This window comes from Callorhinchus milii, unplaced genomic scaffold, assembly GCF_018977255.1.
Source record: "Callorhinchus milii isolate IMCB2004 unplaced genomic scaffold, IMCB_Cmil_1.0 Scaffold5, whole genome shotgun sequence".
NCBI classification, from domain to species: Eukaryota; Metazoa; Chordata; class Chondrichthyes; order Chimaeriformes; family Callorhinchidae; genus Callorhinchus; species Callorhinchus milii.
Window position 1 is genome coordinate 9,907,688 of NW_024704746.1, and position 19,503 is coordinate 9,927,190.

Sequence of the window (19,503 nt, forward strand, 5' to 3'; positions counted from 1 at the left end):
GGTGGTTCAACATTTATTGTGTGTGTCAGTCTGGCTCAGTTGGTAGCACTCTAGCTTTGAGTCAGAAGGTTGTGGGTTTAACAATAACAACTTTCACTTGTATAACGCCCCCCACACAGGGTAGCGTCTCAGGGCGCTCAAGCCCCAAGTCAAGACTTGAACTCACGCAGTCCAAGTTTACACTCCAATGTTATGCTGTGGGGTAGTTGCATTGTCAGAGGTGCTGTGCTTTGGATGAGATGTTAAACCAAAGTCCTGGCTATTTGTTCAGGTGGAAGTTAAAGATCCCAGGTCAAGTGATTTTGTGAAAAGAGAAGGGAGCAGGTAGCTTTTTCTGTTGTAGCTAGGTGCAGTCTGCACTGTAAAGAGATTACCCGGCACAGCTGGTATTACTGTAAACTTGTGGACAGTTTTCATTAGTAAACTATAGAGAGCCACTTCTCCTGATCAGTGAGTCAGTAACAAGAGGAAATACATTTTGGATTATCAGCATAAGATAAAGGATGTGCGGAGGGGAAGATTAGAATTTTTCTTTATGTTGAGGGTTGTTAGAATATGGAGTGCTTTATCACCAATGACTGTTGAAGTTGAGTCCGCATCAGCATTTCAAAAGGAACTGAAAACGTAATATTGAAATATATGGGCTAAGTATAAGGGAATGGTTAAGTGCAGTGGTGGAGCAAGCGCCAGCTTAGAATACAGTAGTGGAATAGCTACCTTCTCTTCCTTGCTGTTAAGTATCAGAAGGTGACCTCAAGGATCTTGGCCATCTCCCAAAGGCTGACTCATAGGCAGAGACTTAACCTCCTTAGTCACTAGGATAATAGTAATTATAATAATCCTTGCATTTGATATAGCATCTTTCGTGTCAGGTGGATCGAAAGTGCTTCACAGGATACAGTTTAAAGTGGACTGACTGTGTTTTTGTGGGTGAACGGGGCAGCCAAGTTTCACACGGCAATGTCCCACGCTCACCTATGAAGTGCATGATTCATTTTTATAGGAGAAGACATGGGGTGGGAGGACATGGGCAGAGGGGTGGGGGAGGGGGAGGAAGAGAACGGAACTGAAGAGATGTAAAGCAAGTCTAAGAAAGGGCAAATTATGGAGAGCTGCCAACTGACCCAAGTGGAGTTGAGCATGATGGAGTTACTTCATTGAACTTTGTGTCTTATGCACTGCTGGACACCGCAGTGAAGCTTCAGCACACAACGCAGGAAGTTCTGAATCAATGTTTCAGATGGTCTTTAGTTTTCTTTAGCTGCAGCTTCCCAGTTTCAGATTGAAACTGTTCTATATAAAATAAAACTATACTCGTTTGACAACAAAGTATACAGTCGATTCACTTTGCAGTATATTTTGTGAAGCGCTTACAGTGGTAGGAATGGCAAGCTATGCGATTTTAGCTGATTAGACTCCAGCAGTTAACCCAACCCACATTCTGGAGCCCCCAAGCCTTGGCTCTTGTCAACCTGTGCCTAATGCTTTACGGTATTCGCTAAACAGGATGCATCCTTCCAGGGTGAGAGAGTGCGTTCCATTCCAACAATGTATCTCTGGAATTTCCAGATGTAGGTGGGCTGCATGGAATTCTCAGTTTGGTTTGGATACTCTGACACATGTGGAAACCCGTCACCGTGCTTCGGACACCTGGTTGACTCCCCCCCCCCCCCCCCCCCAAAAAAAAAGTTACTGAAGCAATTCCGAAAGCCTCCCTACTATTGCTCCAGCTGAGCTCCGTTAACTCAGCACAGACCCAGGATTTGAACCCGGAGTTTTCCTAGTCCGGTCTGGCCTGGTTTGTGTGGCTCAGCTCATTGGAAGCAGACATGGTTTGGTGGTGCATTCGTTAAATTATTCTATCTAAATGGAGGTGGATAGGAAGCATTCTATTTTATTGGAGATTAGATCACAAACTCTTTCTATTCCTTCCTTAGGAACTTCAGAAATTTGAGCAATACGTCTTTGCAGATTACACCAGCCTCATACAAGTGGAGAACGTCTATGAAGAAATCTTGCTTCGGATACTTTTGAAGGATGTTGTGAAAGGTGAACCATCTTTTGTATTAAAGGGGCCATTATCTCGATTGGGAAACTGTTAACTTTTCCTTCCGTTGTTTACCAATGTCGTATGGGCCATTGAAATGTATCATTATATCACGTTTCGCCCACAAAACATACAGTCAATTCACTTTACAGTACATTCTGTGAAGTGCTTTGAGACGTCTAGAAGACATGAAAACGTGCTATATCAAATGCAAGGATTATTATCAGTGTTATTATCGCACATTCTTGCAGTGAAGCTGATGCATGGCCTTCACAGTAATAATAGTCATAACAAACACGACTGTTTGTGGGACACTGCTGTGGCGCAATTGGCTGCCGCGTTTCGCCCATAAATATATGGTCAATTCTCTTTACAGTCTATTCTGTGAAGGGCTTTGAGATATCGAGAAGACGTGAAAAGCGCTATATCAAATGCAAGGATTATTATTATAATGAAAAATAATACTAACCTTTAGATTTGGTGTGGCGCCCTTCACATGAAGAAGATATAATAATAATTCTTACATTTGATATAACGCCTTTCAAGTTGGGAGGATGTCTCAAAACACTTCACAGGATATACTGTAAGGTGGAGCGTATAGTGAAAAGTAACCGAAAAGAAAGAGAAAGCTAACAAGCGACCTGAGCAAAGTGAGGATGATGCAGTTTTCTCAATGAACTCAATGCTTTGTGCACTGCTGGACTTGCCAAACATGAAGACCGTGTCCCTTTAAATAGCAATGTCATGGTCGACATGGCTCCTTTCTACATCTGAAGTCATAACTTTGAGTCAATCGATGACTCACTCAGAAGCCTGCTGACTGACTCAATAACTGTTGTGCGTAAAGAGTTTTATGCATTGCCAGCTAAGTTGTTAATGAAGCATTCAATTTCTGGTATTCTGGAGAGAGCAGCTTCTGATTCTGTCAGTGTCAGCTTCCTAAGTGATTTAGATCAATTCAGTTTATCTTGCAAAACACTGCTCCCAAATTTGGCTGAGTTTGTACTCCTTGGTTCAGCAATTTTGCATCAGAATTACTTATTGGAAAGCCCAAGCCATTTGTTTCTTGTCTACGCCTGATGCAATTGCCTTCATGCAAGTAATGGTTTCAAAAGCTTATCTGCAATTGTGAGATTGATTTTTAAACAACAACAACTTGCATTTATACAGCACCCTTCATGTGGGGTAGCGTCTCGGAGTGCTTAAACATTTGTTTATAAAAATATTAAAAACAAATTTAAATTTGTAAACCAGTTTAGGATTCCTGATTTTTTGCTTCCCAATGGGGTGGACAATTCTCATCACCTTAGGTGAATTGTGTATATGTTGCATACATTACACATTATTACTCTTACTATTATTACTACAAAGCACACTTTGTAGTAAAATCCCGTGAAGTGCTTTTGAGATATCCTCTTGACACAAAAATTCACGCAAGGAATTTGAAATAAGGAATTTGTCACAATGGGAATCATGACCATTGTCTTGTTTCCAGCCCCTTGTTCCTTCACCTACTCACACTGTCTCCCAGGTCACCTTGTGTTAATTGAAGCGTTTCATTCTTGTTGGATAAACTGTAACATAATGAATGCGACACTCTCTGAAAAACTAATGTTTTTTCACTTCTTTGTTGATAGTGGTGAAAGAAGCTGCCAGCTTGAAGAAGCATAATCTGTTTGATGACCAAGTGGTTTATACCAGTGATAGCGAGGGCAATCTCACAGATAAAATCAAGGGCAAGAGCCCAATGGGATCCCAGTCAGGAAGCCCTGCTAAAGTCTTACCTGAGAGTTCACCTGCTGAAGGCCCAGAAAGTGGGGGAAAGGTGGTCTCCCAAGCTGCCACTGCTCTCAATATTCCTTCACCCACATCTGATTCCTCGCTGAATGGGAAGCAAGTGTGTGAAGAGCAGTCGGTCTCTCAGCAGGCTCCATGTGCTGAAATTCTACGCACCACATCTGACTCTGAACAGAATGGAGAATCAGTTATCATTGAATCAGATTCCACTCGGCTCCAAGAAACAGTTTGTGCCATAATAGCACATCAGGAAGTTGAAGAACCCACGACTCTGGATCACAAGATAGATAATGAGGCTCTAGTGGGAAGTGAATGCCAAAATAGGCAAGTAGTTGAAAAACAGGAAGAAGGAATAACCTGCAGTACTGCTCCAGACAGTTTAAAAGAAATACAGAACTTGTTAACAGTGGCAATAGTACCAGTGGATGATCTCTCCACAAGTCAAGATGAGGGAGTTGGAAAAAAAGAGTCTTTGCAGTCGAAAACAAATGCTGATAACCATATTGAAGAATGCCTCAATCTTGTTACAGAAGTGTCACCAAACGTGGCTGAAGATCTTAAAGATGAGGGTAAAGAAGATAATGTGGAATATCTGGCATCAACACTCATGGAACATGTGGAAAGTGAGAAAGATGCATCTAAGGAAATTGTGATGGCAACATTTGAACATGTGAAGAGTGAGAGAGACGAGGAGTCTAAGGAAGTGTTAGTGCCAACAGTTCAAGATGTAGAATGTGTACTAGATGAAGGGCCTAAAGTATTTGCATCAATTAGTGAACATGTGGAATGTGAGAAAGAAGAGGAGTCTAAGGAAGAGTTGGTGCCAACAGTTGAACATGTGGAATGTGTACTTGATGAAGGGCCTAAAGTATTTGCATCAATTAGTGAGCATGTGGAACGTGAGAAGGAAGAAGAGTCTAAGAAAGAGATGGCACCAACAGTTGAGCATGCAGATGGGGAGGACGATGAGTCCAAGCAAGTTTTACTGTCAACAACTGAACATGCGACAGGTGAGAAAGATGAAGAGTATAAAGAAGAAGTGACATCAACGGTTGAACATGTGGAAACTAAAACTAATGAGGAGTCTAAGGAAGTCTCGATACTAATGACCGATGAACATGTGGAATGTGATACAGGTAATGAATCTGAAGAAGTATTACCAACAGTTCAACATCTGGAAACTGAAACAAATGAGGAACTGAAAGAAAACTTAATTTCAATAGTTGAAAATGTAGAAAGTACGAAAGCCGAGGGGCCTAAAGAAGAGTTAGCATCAGCAGCTGAACATGTGGAAAGTGAAATAGATAAAGGCCCTGATGTCTTTATAACAATCAGTGAACAGGTGGAATGTGAGAAAGCCGAAGAACCTAAAGGAGAGTTGACATCACAGATTGAACATGTGGACTGTGAGAAAGAAGACTTGACACCACAGGTTGAACATGTGGACTGTGAGAAAGAAGACTTGACATCACAGGTTGAACATGTGGACTGTGAGAAAGAAGACTTGACATCACAGGTTGAACATGTGGACTGTGAGAAAGAAGAGTTGACATCACAGGTTGAGCAGGTGGAATGCGAGAAAATTGAAGAACTGAAAGAGTTGATATCACCAGTTGAACAGGTGGAATGTGAGAAAGAAGAGGCGTCTAAAGAAGAATTGGCGTCACCAGTTGAATGTGTGGAAGGTGAAGTAAATGAAGGACCTGAAGTCTTTGAATCAATTAGTGAACTTGTGGAATGTGAGAAAGAAGAGGAGTCTGAAAGAGAAGACATGCCATCAGACGTAAATGAACTTTTGCAGACTTGCACTGATCACTCTGAGACAAGCAATACTCTTTCAGCAACTGCTCCACTGTTACACGAACAAGAAATTTGTCAAACAAGCACAACAGATATCGAAGTAACTCTCGTCTCTGAAGCTGGTGTCGAAAGACATGAGGAGTTTTCTCAGGCGCAGGTCACGATTGATGTAGACACAAAGCCCATGGAAACAGCTGGGAGGCAAAAAAGCGAACATGCTTTCAGTCCACAAAATGAATCAATCGCAGTACAAGACGACCTTGAAGAAAAGCAGCCTGAAGCTCAATCTTTATAAAAAAATGTTAATCTGAGGTGACAAAGAAGCTAAAAGCTTTGTTCCCACTAGGTTTGAGGTACTTACAAACCTCTTTGCAATGGTCAAAGTTTCTGAATATCCACTAACCACCCCTTCCAGTCCTTGGTCAAGAAATGGGATATCATTTTTGCAGCATATTCAACATGGGAAAAGGGCAAATTATATGGTGTATTTTCTTTCAACTAGTCTTTGTCACCGCATCGGATTCAGGGAGGCAAGTGGAGACAGCGTTTCGAAGATAAACTTTAAACGATCCATACAAAACTGTAGATAAACCATACACAGCAGCGGCTACAAGAAATGATCCAAGTAAAGGGGAAAAAACATTGAGCTGGCAGGAAGCAGCTTTGAAAAACTTTACATGAATGAATAGACTTAAAGCACAAAAGAAATTACATTTATTCATGTTTTGAGGAAGAACAGAAGATTAAATGCCTAGTTTTCTTTTAAACCTTCCGAAACTAGCAGAGACAGTAACGTGAAAATGTTCTGCATGATCAAAGTCCCGTTTCTAACATCAAGTTTTGTATTATATCTAGAATATTGTGACCTGCTGGACTTAAATTTATAGCGTTGGTTTGTTTACTACTGTTGCTTAGACTGATTTATACATTGTCGGTACTGGAATCTTGCCTGCTTGGAATACTGTCAACACGCAACGTGGATTTTTAACCACTTTATTACATAGCGTAATTTATTCAGCAGTGAATCCAGTATAACATCAGATACAAAGCGAGACCTATAAAGAAGTCTAGAATCCAGAGTCACACCAGTACTCATTTCCCCAAGTGGTGCCTTGGTACCACTAGTTTTTATTTTGTTGAGAGGGCGAGGGTTGTCCCCACGTAGTAGATATATGGAATGGACATCCAACAGAAGATATTAATGCTTTATCAAATAACTTCTTTTAAAAACATACCTGGTTAGTATTTGCTTGAGAGCATTGTTGGAAGATATAAGAATTAATCAATATTCCATTGGGATTTCTGTGTTGCTGGGGCTAAGGAAGGAATGCTGTCTATGGGAGAAAGGCAGCAGGAATGAATAGACAAAATGTGAAGATTGATGACTATTCTTGAGCTTTATTAGTACCTTTGGGAATTAAGAGATTGGCAGAGTGGGGTGGAGTAGAGTCACAGTGAGCTTTGTGTGCTCTGTCAGAGGAAATGGGCTTGATGTGCCAAATAGCCTTTTTATGTTCCACTCTCTTTTATATTCTTAATTAACTGCTTGAAGTATATCTGTACATCAGGTCTTACCATTGTCTTGGTGTCAGAGTTATGTGACACCTTATCGCTGACAAGTTTTAACAATCTTAAAACGCCACATGATTTGTTTTCTGTTATCTTTTGCATTACTGCTAATGGGAGTTGCACAAAACAATGATCACAACCTGGATTCAGTGGGCACAAGCTCAATCACTTGAAATGCTAATATCAAAGGAAAACTAACAATGCCAAGTAGGATACTATTGATCCAGCCTACAATATTACCATACAGTGTCTGGATCTCATTGTGTTTAAAAACTCTACTGTTAGTTTCTTTAGCCAGGGATCTGAGAAGTGAGATGTGGATTAGGTGAATTGAGACAAAAGTTCTACATTTCCGATTCAAAGCTGTTAAACTAAATCTTCATTATAAAAGGCGCTAATCAAATGTAATTTTGTTGTTGTGCAATAAAGTAACTGCTCTAACTAGCTGAAATGGTACCATACAACAATTCCATGATTAAGGTAACAAAGCAAGTTGTTCACATTAACTTTAAAGAGGAGCAAAGGCGGGTGTGGGAGTCATAGGATTTACTCCAACATTGTCCTACTCAGTACTCAGATGAAACAAGTAAAAGAAGGGTTGGAACTCTAACCTCTAGCGTTTTGGTAAAGAAGTATTATTATAATAATAATTCTCCATTTGACGTAGTGCCTTATCACATCATCAAGATGTCTCAAAGCGTTTCAAAAGATTGTACTGTGCGTGCAGTAACTGTGTATTGGCAGGCGAACTCGGTAGCCAATTTGCGACAGCAATGTCCCACAAACGGTCATGAAGTGAGAGACCAGTTTTATTTCTGGGCAATTGTTGCCCAGGATGCCAGGAGAAACTCTCTTTATCCCTATAAAGCACTAAATAAAGATGGAAGCTACAGAGTTTTTTTTAGCTTTAAGCCACCAGTTAGATTTAGATGAACCGAACATGACAGAAATTAAGCTGTATTGACTTGTAAGTGTGTCAAAGTGTCTCCTATCACTAGATTAGCTATGTGTCATAATCGTAATAAATCCTTTCTCTTAGATACTAACTAAAGAGAAAAGATGATTCACGTGAGACAAGGTACTTTGTAATGCACCTGACATCCAAAATTCCACCTGGACTTTGCCTACAAGACAATTTTGTCTTAAAATTTAAGTTTCTTTTTATGACTAAGGCAGACTTTAAGAATTCTCCATGATTCTGTGCAATGCTAAATTTTAAAGTTTTAAAAAAAAATTAAATTTTAAATTGAAAATTAAATTTGAAATCACTCAATTTTAAGTGGTCTTTCAGGTGGAATTTTGTGCCTTCTGAGGCCTTCACTTTGGATTGTTGGTGACAGGAGGATTATTTAAATTGTTACCACAGCCCCCATTGTAACTAACAGCCATTTACATTAATATAACACCCTTTGTGTGGGGTAGCACTTTGGTTTAATTGAACCAATTTGATCCTGTGAAGATTGGCAGTGGAAAAGTCGATATGGTTCTGTAAAGCAGAGATGGAATGGAAGAGGACATGAGTGAAGGAATCTTTTACTGCACAGGCAGATCTGCAAGAAGGAAAGGAACCCTGAAAATATCTTTGTATCTCTGTATTTAGCTTCTTCATAGAATCTTCATGACTTGTTTGGACTAATTTAATGTGGGTTATTGTATAATAGACTCAAATGGTATTACCGAAAAAATGCTTTAATCTTTAATCATTTAATTACCAAGTTTTCAAACTGTACGTGGTTATTTTGTTGCCATGACTTTGTATGTCAAAAAACCTAAATCTTCGGGCTGTTTAGACCTTAATTGTTATTTTTAATGAAAGAATTATCATAAATAAAACAATTGAAAAACAATTCTGTCTATCTTATTTTCCCTCGTGCCTTTATCTGTGAAGATGCTTTGGGAGATTTTGCAGTTATAGGCGTTCTATCAAATGCAAGGATTTAATTTGTTAGCGTGAATAAACAATGTGTTCTCGCAGCTATGTAAGAATCATCTCTCCTGCTGGCTCAGTTAATCAACTAGTTGAGCCAAATGCATTATTAGGCACTTTACTTTCTATGTAGCTCAACTATTCACAGATAAGGTGAGTTAGGTTAAGTGACTCAGTGCCCTGGGGGAGGGAGGAGAAATCAGCAAGGATTCTTGTTGCTAATCTTTATACAGAGATTCTTGCTTTAGTGGGTCACCTGTGTGAACATTGGGGGACTTTTGTATTCACATATGATGCTCATGCATTCAAATACCTGCTGACACTCATTATGAAGGTTCACTATGAATAACGGCACAACTGGTTGAGATGTGAAATGAAAAAAAAGAAAAAGGAATCAAAACCGTTTCAAGAGAGGAAGAGGAGGACCACTTATAGGATAGATCTCCAGGGCTCTCTATGTTATAGTGCAGACAGACAGTGCCCTCTGTTGTATTATTAACAGACAGTGCCCTCTACATTACGAATGGATGCTAACAATAAATCTGCAGCATTGACAAATAGAGCCATTACTGCATGTTTATCAATAATTAATTAGCAATAAATGAATAGCATGTTTTGTGGTTGATAAGATAATGCACCACTACGGTCTCTACATCATGTTGTAGACTAAAATTCTAGTTTTGCTCACTGCAAATGCTATAAAATCATTTGGAGAGTATTGTATTGATTGATATTGGTGGGGGGGGGGGGAACGACAAAAGATCACAGCGTTAATCAGGAGAATCGATGCCAGAATATTTCTGATTTGGAAAGGCTTCCTAAGATCTTTGACAAGAAGAATAGAACCTGAGCAAATCAAAACACAGAGCATGTTCTCTGGCAAAGCAGAACGGCTCAGCCATCCATTGAAAAACCTAATGTTCTGCCCAGTGAGAAGCTGCCGATCACAGGTGCCCAGAGAACAGTCGTTGCTTCTTCCTTGCCTTTCACTCTATCTCGGTCACTTGGCAGGGCCAGCTCTTTCTCAATGCATCAACATCAGCATCAACATCAGCATCAACATCAGCAAAATGGTCACCTTGAAGTGCTAGGCTCTGACTGAATCTGCAGATCATAAAGTGGTTGTGATGTGCTCACAGTGGTATTTTAATACACAGTCATTACACTTATTAATTAAATGTAGGATTATTATTATCTTAACCTATTATTATAATTATTATTATCTTAGCCCATCCATTAAATGTAAGGATTATTATTAGTAGCTTTGCAGTACTGTAGCTCAGTGGTTAGAGCACTCGCTTTGCAAGCGAGAGACCTGAGTTCAATTCCAGGCAGAGGGCGAAACCTTGGGCAAGTTTCCTTACTCCACACGCCTAATAATAATTCCTCCCCCCAAAAAATAATAAATTGGTCATTTTCAATCCATGACTTTGTGGGACATTGCTGTGCGCAATTGGCTGCCACGTTCGCCCACAAATATACAGTCAATTAACTTTACAGTATATTCTGTGAAGCGCTTTGGGACATCTAGAAGACGTAAAAAGCGCTATATCAAATGCAAGGATTATTATTATTATTATATCCCTGCAAACCTCCGAGGATTATTTTACAAGCTTCTGCGTGTAAACTTTTCCAAAACACATTTAAAACCCATTCCTTTGTTGTATTTTATTGCTTTAAGAGTGAAGGTGTATGAACATAACATTGAACAACTCTCTTTCCACCTCTGTGCCTTGGTTTCTCTTTCTTATATCTCTTTCTTATTTTCTTATTTCATTCTTTTGTATTCTTTTTTCTTTTTGTTGTCTCTCTCACCTGCCCCTCCTCTTTTTTTCTCATATTTCCTCCTCTCCTTCATCTAGCCTGCCTTCTCTCTCTCATCTACCAACTTCCCTCCTCTCTATCTTTGTAAAGGCCTAGCTCTAATTTTAAGATTATGCCCCTTTGTTCTGGATTCCCCACCAGAGGAAATAGTTTCTCTGTAGCTATCCTATCCAATCCATTTATTATTTTAAACATCTCAATTAGATCACGCCTCAAGCTTCTAAACTCAAAGGAAACTATCTTCTACATAACTACCTTCAAACTTTCATCACCACAACTTTCAAATCCTCAGACCAGTTGCCGAAACTTTTAATACATCACAAAATTATACTTATTCCTGCATCTAGTTGGCTTAACCCCCTCCTTTCCCACACCAACTGAGAGATATGTTCACATTTCTGAATACTCCTATAAATTTTCCGGGTTGAATGCATTCATGGCACACAATGGTGTGTGACACATTTAACTGACTAAAATGAGGCTGTCAGGTCAGGAGTCTGTTAATTTAATTTAATTACCGGGCTGTGCTGGTGGCTCTCAATCTATGAACAAAATTGAGAAAATATTTCACTTGCCAATTTGCACAGTGTCTCTGGGAACCATTTAGGGTTATTCATTAGTAATAAACTAGCTTGATTTCTTTCTCGGGATTGTTACTTTAGCTTTTTAAATGCATTCAGCCTTTCCATCTTTTTCTTAATGTAAGTACAAGGGTCAGACTACAAATTAAGCCATTAAGATTGTGTGTTTCTGTGTTCATTGAGTGAGCAAAACTGCAGCATTTTGCTTCCTACAGCGATTAACTTAATGTAAATCTAATAGGAAATAGATTATAAGAAGATCCTTATAGCATCAGAGTACTTCTGACAGAGCAATTTGTCAAGGAAAATTGGTGGGGAGGGAAAAAAACAATGCAACAGACATCTCTTATTTGTCTTTTGAAACGGCTACAATTTCAGCAAATGCCCATTAAATACAGAGTAAAATAACAAATAACAGCTGACGGCAGTAAGAGAGGGAGATATATTTTAAAGTGCACCGTTTATAAAGAAAACTCCTTGCACTTACCAAAGTGCAGCTTAATGTTAAAATGTCTCAAAGTGTTTTGCAGTAATTACTCTGATGCATAGTGACTGTTTTGCAGAGATAGCAAGGCTCCTCAAACGGCCATAAAATGAATGATTGAATAAATTTAGGGATTGTAATTAATCATAATGCTTGCACTTACTATAGCACCTTTCACTTTAGGATGGTGTCTCGAAGTGCTTCACAGGATTCGCTGTGAAGTATAGTGACTGTATATATTGTTGGCAAATGCAGCAGCCAATTTGAGCACAGCAATGGCCCAACTTGTGGTGCGTAGTTGCAGGATTGAATTTGCTGAGTTCACTTTCACAGATTCCCATCCCTTTAGGCAGAACTGAATTCCAAGACTCACAGCTTGAATGCACATGAATTTCACTGATCTCACAACTGCACTTTTGGCCATTCTTTGATTCTCTCTTTCTTTCCCCCATCCTGAGCTTGGGAGCTCAATCAGCAGCATGATGCACTTTCTCATGCCCTCTCAACGTGAAGGGCACTATATAAATGCAACTTGTTGTTGCTAAATTGTTGTTGTTGCTTTGCAACTATGCAACAACACAGCAGCTTCATTTTGATATAAATGGTGATGGGTTGATGCAGCAGAACACTTTAATACCAGAGTTTCCAGCAATGAGATGCCAGTGTTTCCTCACCTCAACATAAAAGCGGCACAAAGGGATGCGCTCACGCATGCTTCTAGTAAGAAAGCACATTTAATATGGTCCCACGATGTATTTCTGCTGCTGTGGTTCTACCTTCAGAGAGCCGGGAGGGACAGTGTGTTTCATTTTTGCTTTTTGTCAGCTGGGAGCCTGACAAATGTGGAAACCCTTCACCGTCCTTCAGAGTATCTAAGCCAGACTGAAGAAGGATGAGGTCAAATGGGTTGCAATTCCTTCAGCTGACCCTGACGTATGAAAGTGTGAAGTACAGTACACTGTTTATGGCAGAACTTGGCCTCTTCTTCTAACTTTTATAGCTCAATTTCGCCATCTAATGGCCAAAGTAAGAACTGTCACAATTTGGTTGCAGTCTGGTCCTCCTTGGCCTTCAGCGTCAGCCAAGTGTGAGATGTGTTGTAAGAAAATGTGACCTGAGCCGTTAGAAAAGTGTGAAAATATTTGCCTAAAATTGCACAGGTGGTTGGTGCTGTTGAGGTACATTTTACTGCCAACCCACATTTTATCACTTTATTCATCAAAACTAAACATGAGGAAATAACACGTGTTAGATTGTTGCAAAACATTTGTATTAATTTCTTCTTTAATAAAAAGTGGGTGGTCCACTTAGGTTGGAGGGGGGGTGGGGGGTGCGTGGAGACATGCAGTGGGCTACAGGAGCTCACCACCTCCTGCCTTTCAGGGCCCAGCACCGCACAGAGACAGAGACCCAGAGAGAGACACATACAGACAGACACAGAGAGAGACACACACATACTCAAGAGACACAAAGAGACACGCGCACACTCACAGACACAGAGACGCACATTCTCAGAGAGAGAGAGACACACACACACCTACAGTACTTTATTATTTTTAAATCTCAATACAATTTTATATTTGCTTCGTACACAGAATAGCCAACAAAGGGAGACATCAATAAATTCCTGGATAATCTTACCACTATTAACGTCACTGAGCCCCCTTCATCTATCTATTGTCCCATTACTGCCCACCCCTTTCCAATCACACTCACCATTTACAATCTGAAGAGACACAAGTCAGTAAATAAATGTATTTCTGATCATCATCATCAGTAATCATTCATTACTGTCAATAACCAACACCAGTTTTCATTCTGAATATGTTTAACGTCACAGTTAAATTTCACCATTAAAAAGCTAAAATAAGAGTTTTTTTTGTGCCTGGTTTAGTAACAATCATTACAATACAAGTTGTTGCTGATTAGATTACTCAATCACAAAGCTATAGACTATGTTCCCTACACTGATTCAGATTAGCACTAGATTTTGTATTTGTTTAAACCCCATGCACTATTCAATAAAGTTACCCTCCTTTTCTAAGCCTGATGCCGTTCACACGTTCATACCCACGAGGATGAAAGCGCTACATCAAATGCAAGGATTATTATTATTATTTATAATAATAATATAAGTATATTAGTAATATAAGTAATATTCTAAGTATTTATTAGAATATGGTCACTGCTGCACCCAAATGCGCAGCGACACTGGTACACAAATACAGTCACTAAACTTTACAGCCACAGATTCCTGGGTTGAAAAAGTTTGTTTGCCTGTTCTTCTTAGGGACATCTCTGACTGGGTCACTCCCCCAGTCCTGCTGATTGAGCTCTGGCTGGGTCCCGCCTACAGTCCTATTGATTGACAGCTCTGGCTGGGTCCCGCCTCCAGTCCTGTTGATTGACACCTCTGACTGGGTCACTCCCCCAGTCCTGCTGATTGACAGCTCTGACTGGGTCACTCCCCCAGTCCTGCTGATTGACAGCTCTGACTGGGTCACTCCCACAGTCCTGCTGATTGACAGCTGTGGCTGGGTCCCGCCTCCAGTCCCGCTGATTGACAGTTCTGGCTGGATCCCGCTTCCAGTCCTGTTGATTGACAGCTGTGGCTGGGTCCCGCCTCCAGTCCTATTGATTGACAGCTCTCGCTGGGTCCCACCTCCCGTCCTGTTGATTGACAGCTGTGGCTGGGTCCCGCCTCCAGTCCTGCTGATTGACACCTCTGGCTGGGTCACGCCCCTAGTCCTGCTGATTGACAGCTCTGGCTGGGTCCCACCTTCAGTCATGTTGATTGACAGCTCTGGCTGGGTCCCACCTCCAGTCAAATTGATTGACAGCTCTGACTGGGTCCCACCTCCCGTCCTGTTGATTGACAGCTCTGGTTGGGTCCCACCTTCAGTCATGTTGATTGACAGCTCTGGCTGGGTCCCGCCTCCAGTCCTGCTGATTGACAGCTCTGGCTGGGTTCCGCCTCCAGTCCTGTTGATTGACAGCTGTGGCTGAGTCCCGCCTCCAGTCCTATTGATTGACAGCTCTCGCTGGGTTCCGCCTCCAGTCCTGTTGATTGACAGCTGTGGCTGAGTCCCGCCTCCAGTCCTATTGATTGACAGCTCTCGCTGGGTCCCACCTCCCGTCCTGTTGATTGACAGCTGTGGCTGGGTCCCGCATCCAGTCCTGTTGATTGACAGCTCTGGCTGGGTCCCGCCTCCAGTCCTGTTGATTGACAGCTGTGGCTGGGTCCCACCTCCAGTCATATTGATTGACAGCTCTGGCTGGGTCCCACCTTCAGTCATGTTGATTGACAGCTGTGGCTGGGTCCCACCTCCAGTCATATTGATTGACAGCTCTGACTGGGTCCCACCTCCCGTCCTGTTGATTGACAGCTGTGGCTGTGTCCCGCCTCCAGTCCTATTGATTGACAGCAATGGCTGGGTCCCACCTTCAGTCATGTTGATTGACAGCTGTGGCTGGGTCCCGCCTCCAGTCCTGTTGATTGACAGCTCTGACTGGGTCACTCCCCTAGTCCTGCTGATTGACAGTTCTGACTGGGTCACTCCCCTAGTCCTGCTGATTGACAGTTCTGACTGGGTCACTCCCCTAGTCCTACTGATTGACAGCTCTGGCTGGGTCACTCCCCTAGTCCTGCTGATTGACAGCTCTGGCTGGGTCCCACCTTCAGTCCTGTTGATTGACAGCTCTGACTGGGTCACTCCCCTAGTCCTGCTGATTGACAGTTCTGACTGGGTCACTCCCCCAGTCCTGCTGATTGACAGCTCTGGCTGGGTCCCACCTTCAGTCATGTTGATTGACAGCTCTGGCTGGGTCCCACCTTCAGTCATGTTGATTGACAGCTGTGGCTGGGTCCCGCCTCCAGTCCTGTTGATTGACAGCTCTGGCTGGGTCCCACCTTCAGTCCTGTTGATTGACAGCTGTGGCTGGGTCCCGCCTCCAGTCCTGTTGATTGACAGCTCTGACTGGGTCACTCCCCTAGTCCTGCTGATTGACAGTTCTGACTGGGTCACTCCCCTAGTCCTGCTGATTGACAGTTCTGACTGGGTCACTCCCCTAGTCCTACTGATTGACAGCTCTGGCGGGGTCCCGCCTCCCGTCCTGTTGATTGACAGCTCTGGCTGGGTCACTGCCCTAGTCCTGCTGATTGACAGCTCTGGCTGGGTCCCGCCTCCAGTCCTGTTGATTGACAGCTCTGGCTGGGTCCCGCCTCCCGTCCTGCTGATTGACAGCTCTGCCTGGGTCACACCCCTTGTCCTGTTGATTGACAGCTCTGGCTGGGTCACTGCCCTAGTCCTGCTGATTGACAGCTGTGGCTGGGTCCCGCCTCCAGTCCTGTTGATTGACAGCTATGGCTGGGTCCCGCCTTCAGTCATGTTGATTGACAACTCTGGCTGGGTCACTCCCCTTGTCCTGCTGATTGACAGCTCTGGCTGGGTCACTCCCCTAGTCCTGCTGATTGACAGCTCTGCCTGGGTCACTCCCCTTGTCCTGCTGATTGACAGCTCTGGCTGGGTCACTCCCCTAGTCCTGCTGATTGACAGCTCTGGCTGGGTCCCGCCTCCAATCCTGTTGATTGACAGCTCTGGCTGGTTCCCGCCTCCAGTCCTGCTGATTGACAGCTCTGGCTGGGTCCCACCTCCAGTCATATTAATTGACAGCTCTGGCTGTGTCCCACCTCCCGTCCTGTTGATTGACAGCTGTGGCTGTGTCCCACCTCCCGTCCTGTTGATTGACAGCTCTGGCTGGGTCCCGCCTCCAGTCCTGTTGATTGACAGCTGTTGCTGGATCCCGCCTCCAGTCCTGTTGATTGACAGCTGTGGCTGGGTCCCGCCTCCAGTCCTGTTGATTGACAGCTCTGGCTGGGTCCCGTCTCCAGTCCTGTTGATTGACAGCTGTTGCTGGGTCCCGCCTCCAGTCCTGTTGATTGACAGCTGTGGCTGGGTCCCGCCTCCAGTCCTGTTGATTGACAGCTGTGGCTGGGTTTCCCCAGCTCTGCTCTCGCGACCTCCCTCAAGCTGAGGTAACCCACGTCTTTTTCCAAGCAGCAGCCAATCATCGGCGACCAGCGGACAGTGGCGCGCGTCACATGATTGACAGCGGCAATGACCACACAGGAGCGGCGGCTGCCACGGAGGCGGGGGGCGGGAACCAGTCGGAGCGGCGCGACCCGAGGCGGAGGAGGAGCCGAGGGGGGCGGGACGATGGAGGTGATTGATCGATTGACAGGGGAGGCGTTTCTCCACCCAAAAGCGGAGGCGACGCGAGTCAGTCGGCCAATCGGAGAGCGGGTGGCGTGGAGCGGGTGGCGGGGGGGCGGGACCAAGGGCCTTGTCAGCGTCAGTTGTTTAGCGTCACCGAAAGATGGCGGCTGCCAGGAAGAGGTGGGCCGGGCGGCTGGTGACATTACACTAGTTTCCAGCCTCGGGTGAATGGGACGTCTTCCCGGAGAGTTTATCGTTTTCTTTTTATTTTTTCTTCCCTCCCATCCTCTCCTCTCTCTCTCTCTCTGTCTGTCTCTCTCTGTCTGTCTCTGCTCCTGTTTCTCCCTCTCCCTCTCCCTCCCTCCCTCTCTCCCTCTTAGCTGTGTGTCTGGCTGTGTGCCCCGGCCCCGGCCCCGATGAGGTGCACGAAGAAGTCCGCAGCCTCTGCCTCTTCCCTGCCGAGGTGGTTGCTGCTGGTCACCGTGTCCTGCCTGTGGCTCGGGACGGCGGCGACGGCCCCAACCGAGGCGATGGGGGCCGAGGAGAAACGCAAACTCAGGTGAGAGCTCACTGTTCCGCTGCGCTGAAACCCGGAGGGCTTCACCCTCAATGGGACTTGTCATTAACGTTCACTTCGGGGATGTGCCCCAACGTCCACTACTTTCTGTGGAATAATCATAATAATCGTAATCATAATCATAATCATCACCGTAGTGATCCTTACATTTGGTATATAGCGCCTTTCGCACCGGGAAGAACGTCCTCCCAAGTACTTTCCGGAGGTGATGATTCCTTCCAAATAAAAGAAAACCAATCATTTCCCCCCTCCCCTCCCGACCACCACCGCCGCCCGCAATCCACGACTGTTCGTGGGGCGCTGCTGGATTTCGCCCGAGAAATATGCAGTCCATTCACTTTACAGTAAATCCTGTAAAGCGCTTTGAGACGTTTCGACGATGTGATCAGGCACATCGCAAATGCAAGGATTGTCATAACTTTACAGGATATACTGTAAAGTGTAGTGACTGTGTGTTTGGTAGGCAAACACGTGTCGTGAGTGGGCTGGGAAGAAGAGAAGGGGTTATTTACTTGGCCTGATTTATATTTCTTGGTTGAGTACTGAGTTAGAGGCAGCAAATATACTTTGGATTGTGTAACAGACTCTGTGGTTTTGACAGTTCCCTAATTGTGTTTTTCTTATATGTAATATATATATATAACAACAACAACTTGGGCTTATATAGCGTCCTCCACTCTGGACGGCGTCTCAGAGTGCTTTACAGTTTCGGATCCCGGGACCGAGCCAGGGGGAGGGGGGGGAAGGTGACCAAAGGCACAGTCGAAAAGAAAGGTCTTCAGCAGAGACCTGAAAATGGGAAGGATGGGAGCGAGACGAAGGGAGTGAGGAAGGCATTTCCAGAGCCTCGGGGCATAGTGGCTGAAGGCATGGCCGCTGAGGGTGGAGCGGAGGACTGAGGGGACAAGGAGGAGGCCAGACCCGGAGGAACGAAGGCAACGGGTACTGTTTTGAGGAGAGAGGAGGTCAGAGAGGTAGGGGGGGTGCAGAGGAGTGCAGGGACTTGAATACGAGGGTAAGGAGAATGCGGGCGGCAGAGTTCTGAATAAGTTGGATTTTATGGATGGGAGACCAGCGAGGAGGGTGTTGGAGTAGTATATATATATATAATGTATATATACTACATTCATTGATTAGTACAATATGTTTTTTTTCAAAATCTGCATTAAGAACCAATTATGGCACAAACAGCTTTTTAATTTTTTTTTAATTAATTGATTTTGTATTTGAGGCTATGTTTGCCTGTTGAGATGGACGTAAAAGATCTTATGGCATTATTCAAAAACAGAACAGAATCCTGGCCAAAAGCCCTCCTGATAAAACTGATTATTCACTTCATGGCTGAGACGTGGCTGTATGCAAAGTGGCTACTGTGTTCGTCCACAGTTACTACACTTATGCCGAAGTGCTTTAAGACATTTTGTTAAATGCAAAGATTATTATGATGTTAATCTTGGATCCACATGCACTTGTCAAAACCCAGATGCTTAACAAGTATACTAGCTGGTTAAACTCAGAGCTTGATGGGGATTGGATGAGTAAACTCATTGTGATGCTGTAGAGATTAAAATAACTAGTTAGTTGCTGTAAAGTTATAGGGACTGAAGGAATGTTATTACATTGTTGTTACATTCAAACTCCGCTCCCCATTAACCGCAGTCTTTGCCAGACTGCACTGGCT

At 43.6% G+C, this 19,503-nt stretch overlaps 2 protein-coding genes across 3 annotated transcripts in view; both read left to right on the plus strand.

The window, feature by feature from the left end:
• The window catches only part of niban1 (niban apoptosis regulator 1), a 46,358-nt gene extending 37,304 nt beyond the window's left edge, over window positions 1-9,054 (plus strand). For both annotated transcript variants that reach the window (XM_007895592.2, XM_007895593.2), the window contains exons 13-14: window positions 1,938-2,049; window positions 3,685-9,054. In XM_007895592.2, the coding sequence (XP_007893783.2) occupies window positions 1,938-2,049; window positions 3,685-5,939 (2,367 nt within the window). In that variant the 3' untranslated portion in view covers window positions 5,940-9,054. The remainder of the gene's footprint in view (window positions 1-1,937; window positions 2,050-3,684) is intronic.
• An 8,574-nt stretch (window positions 9,055-17,628) lies between these two features.
• Window positions 17,629-19,503, plus strand: part of edem3 (ER degradation enhancer, mannosidase alpha-like 3) — a 37,128-nt gene continuing 35,253 nt past the window's right edge. Inside the window, exon 1 of the mRNA XM_007895594.2 lies at window positions 17,629-17,804. Coding sequence (XP_007893785.1) covers window positions 17,662-17,804 — 143 coding nt within the window. The 5' untranslated portion in view covers window positions 17,629-17,661. The remainder of the gene's footprint in view (window positions 17,805-19,503) is intronic.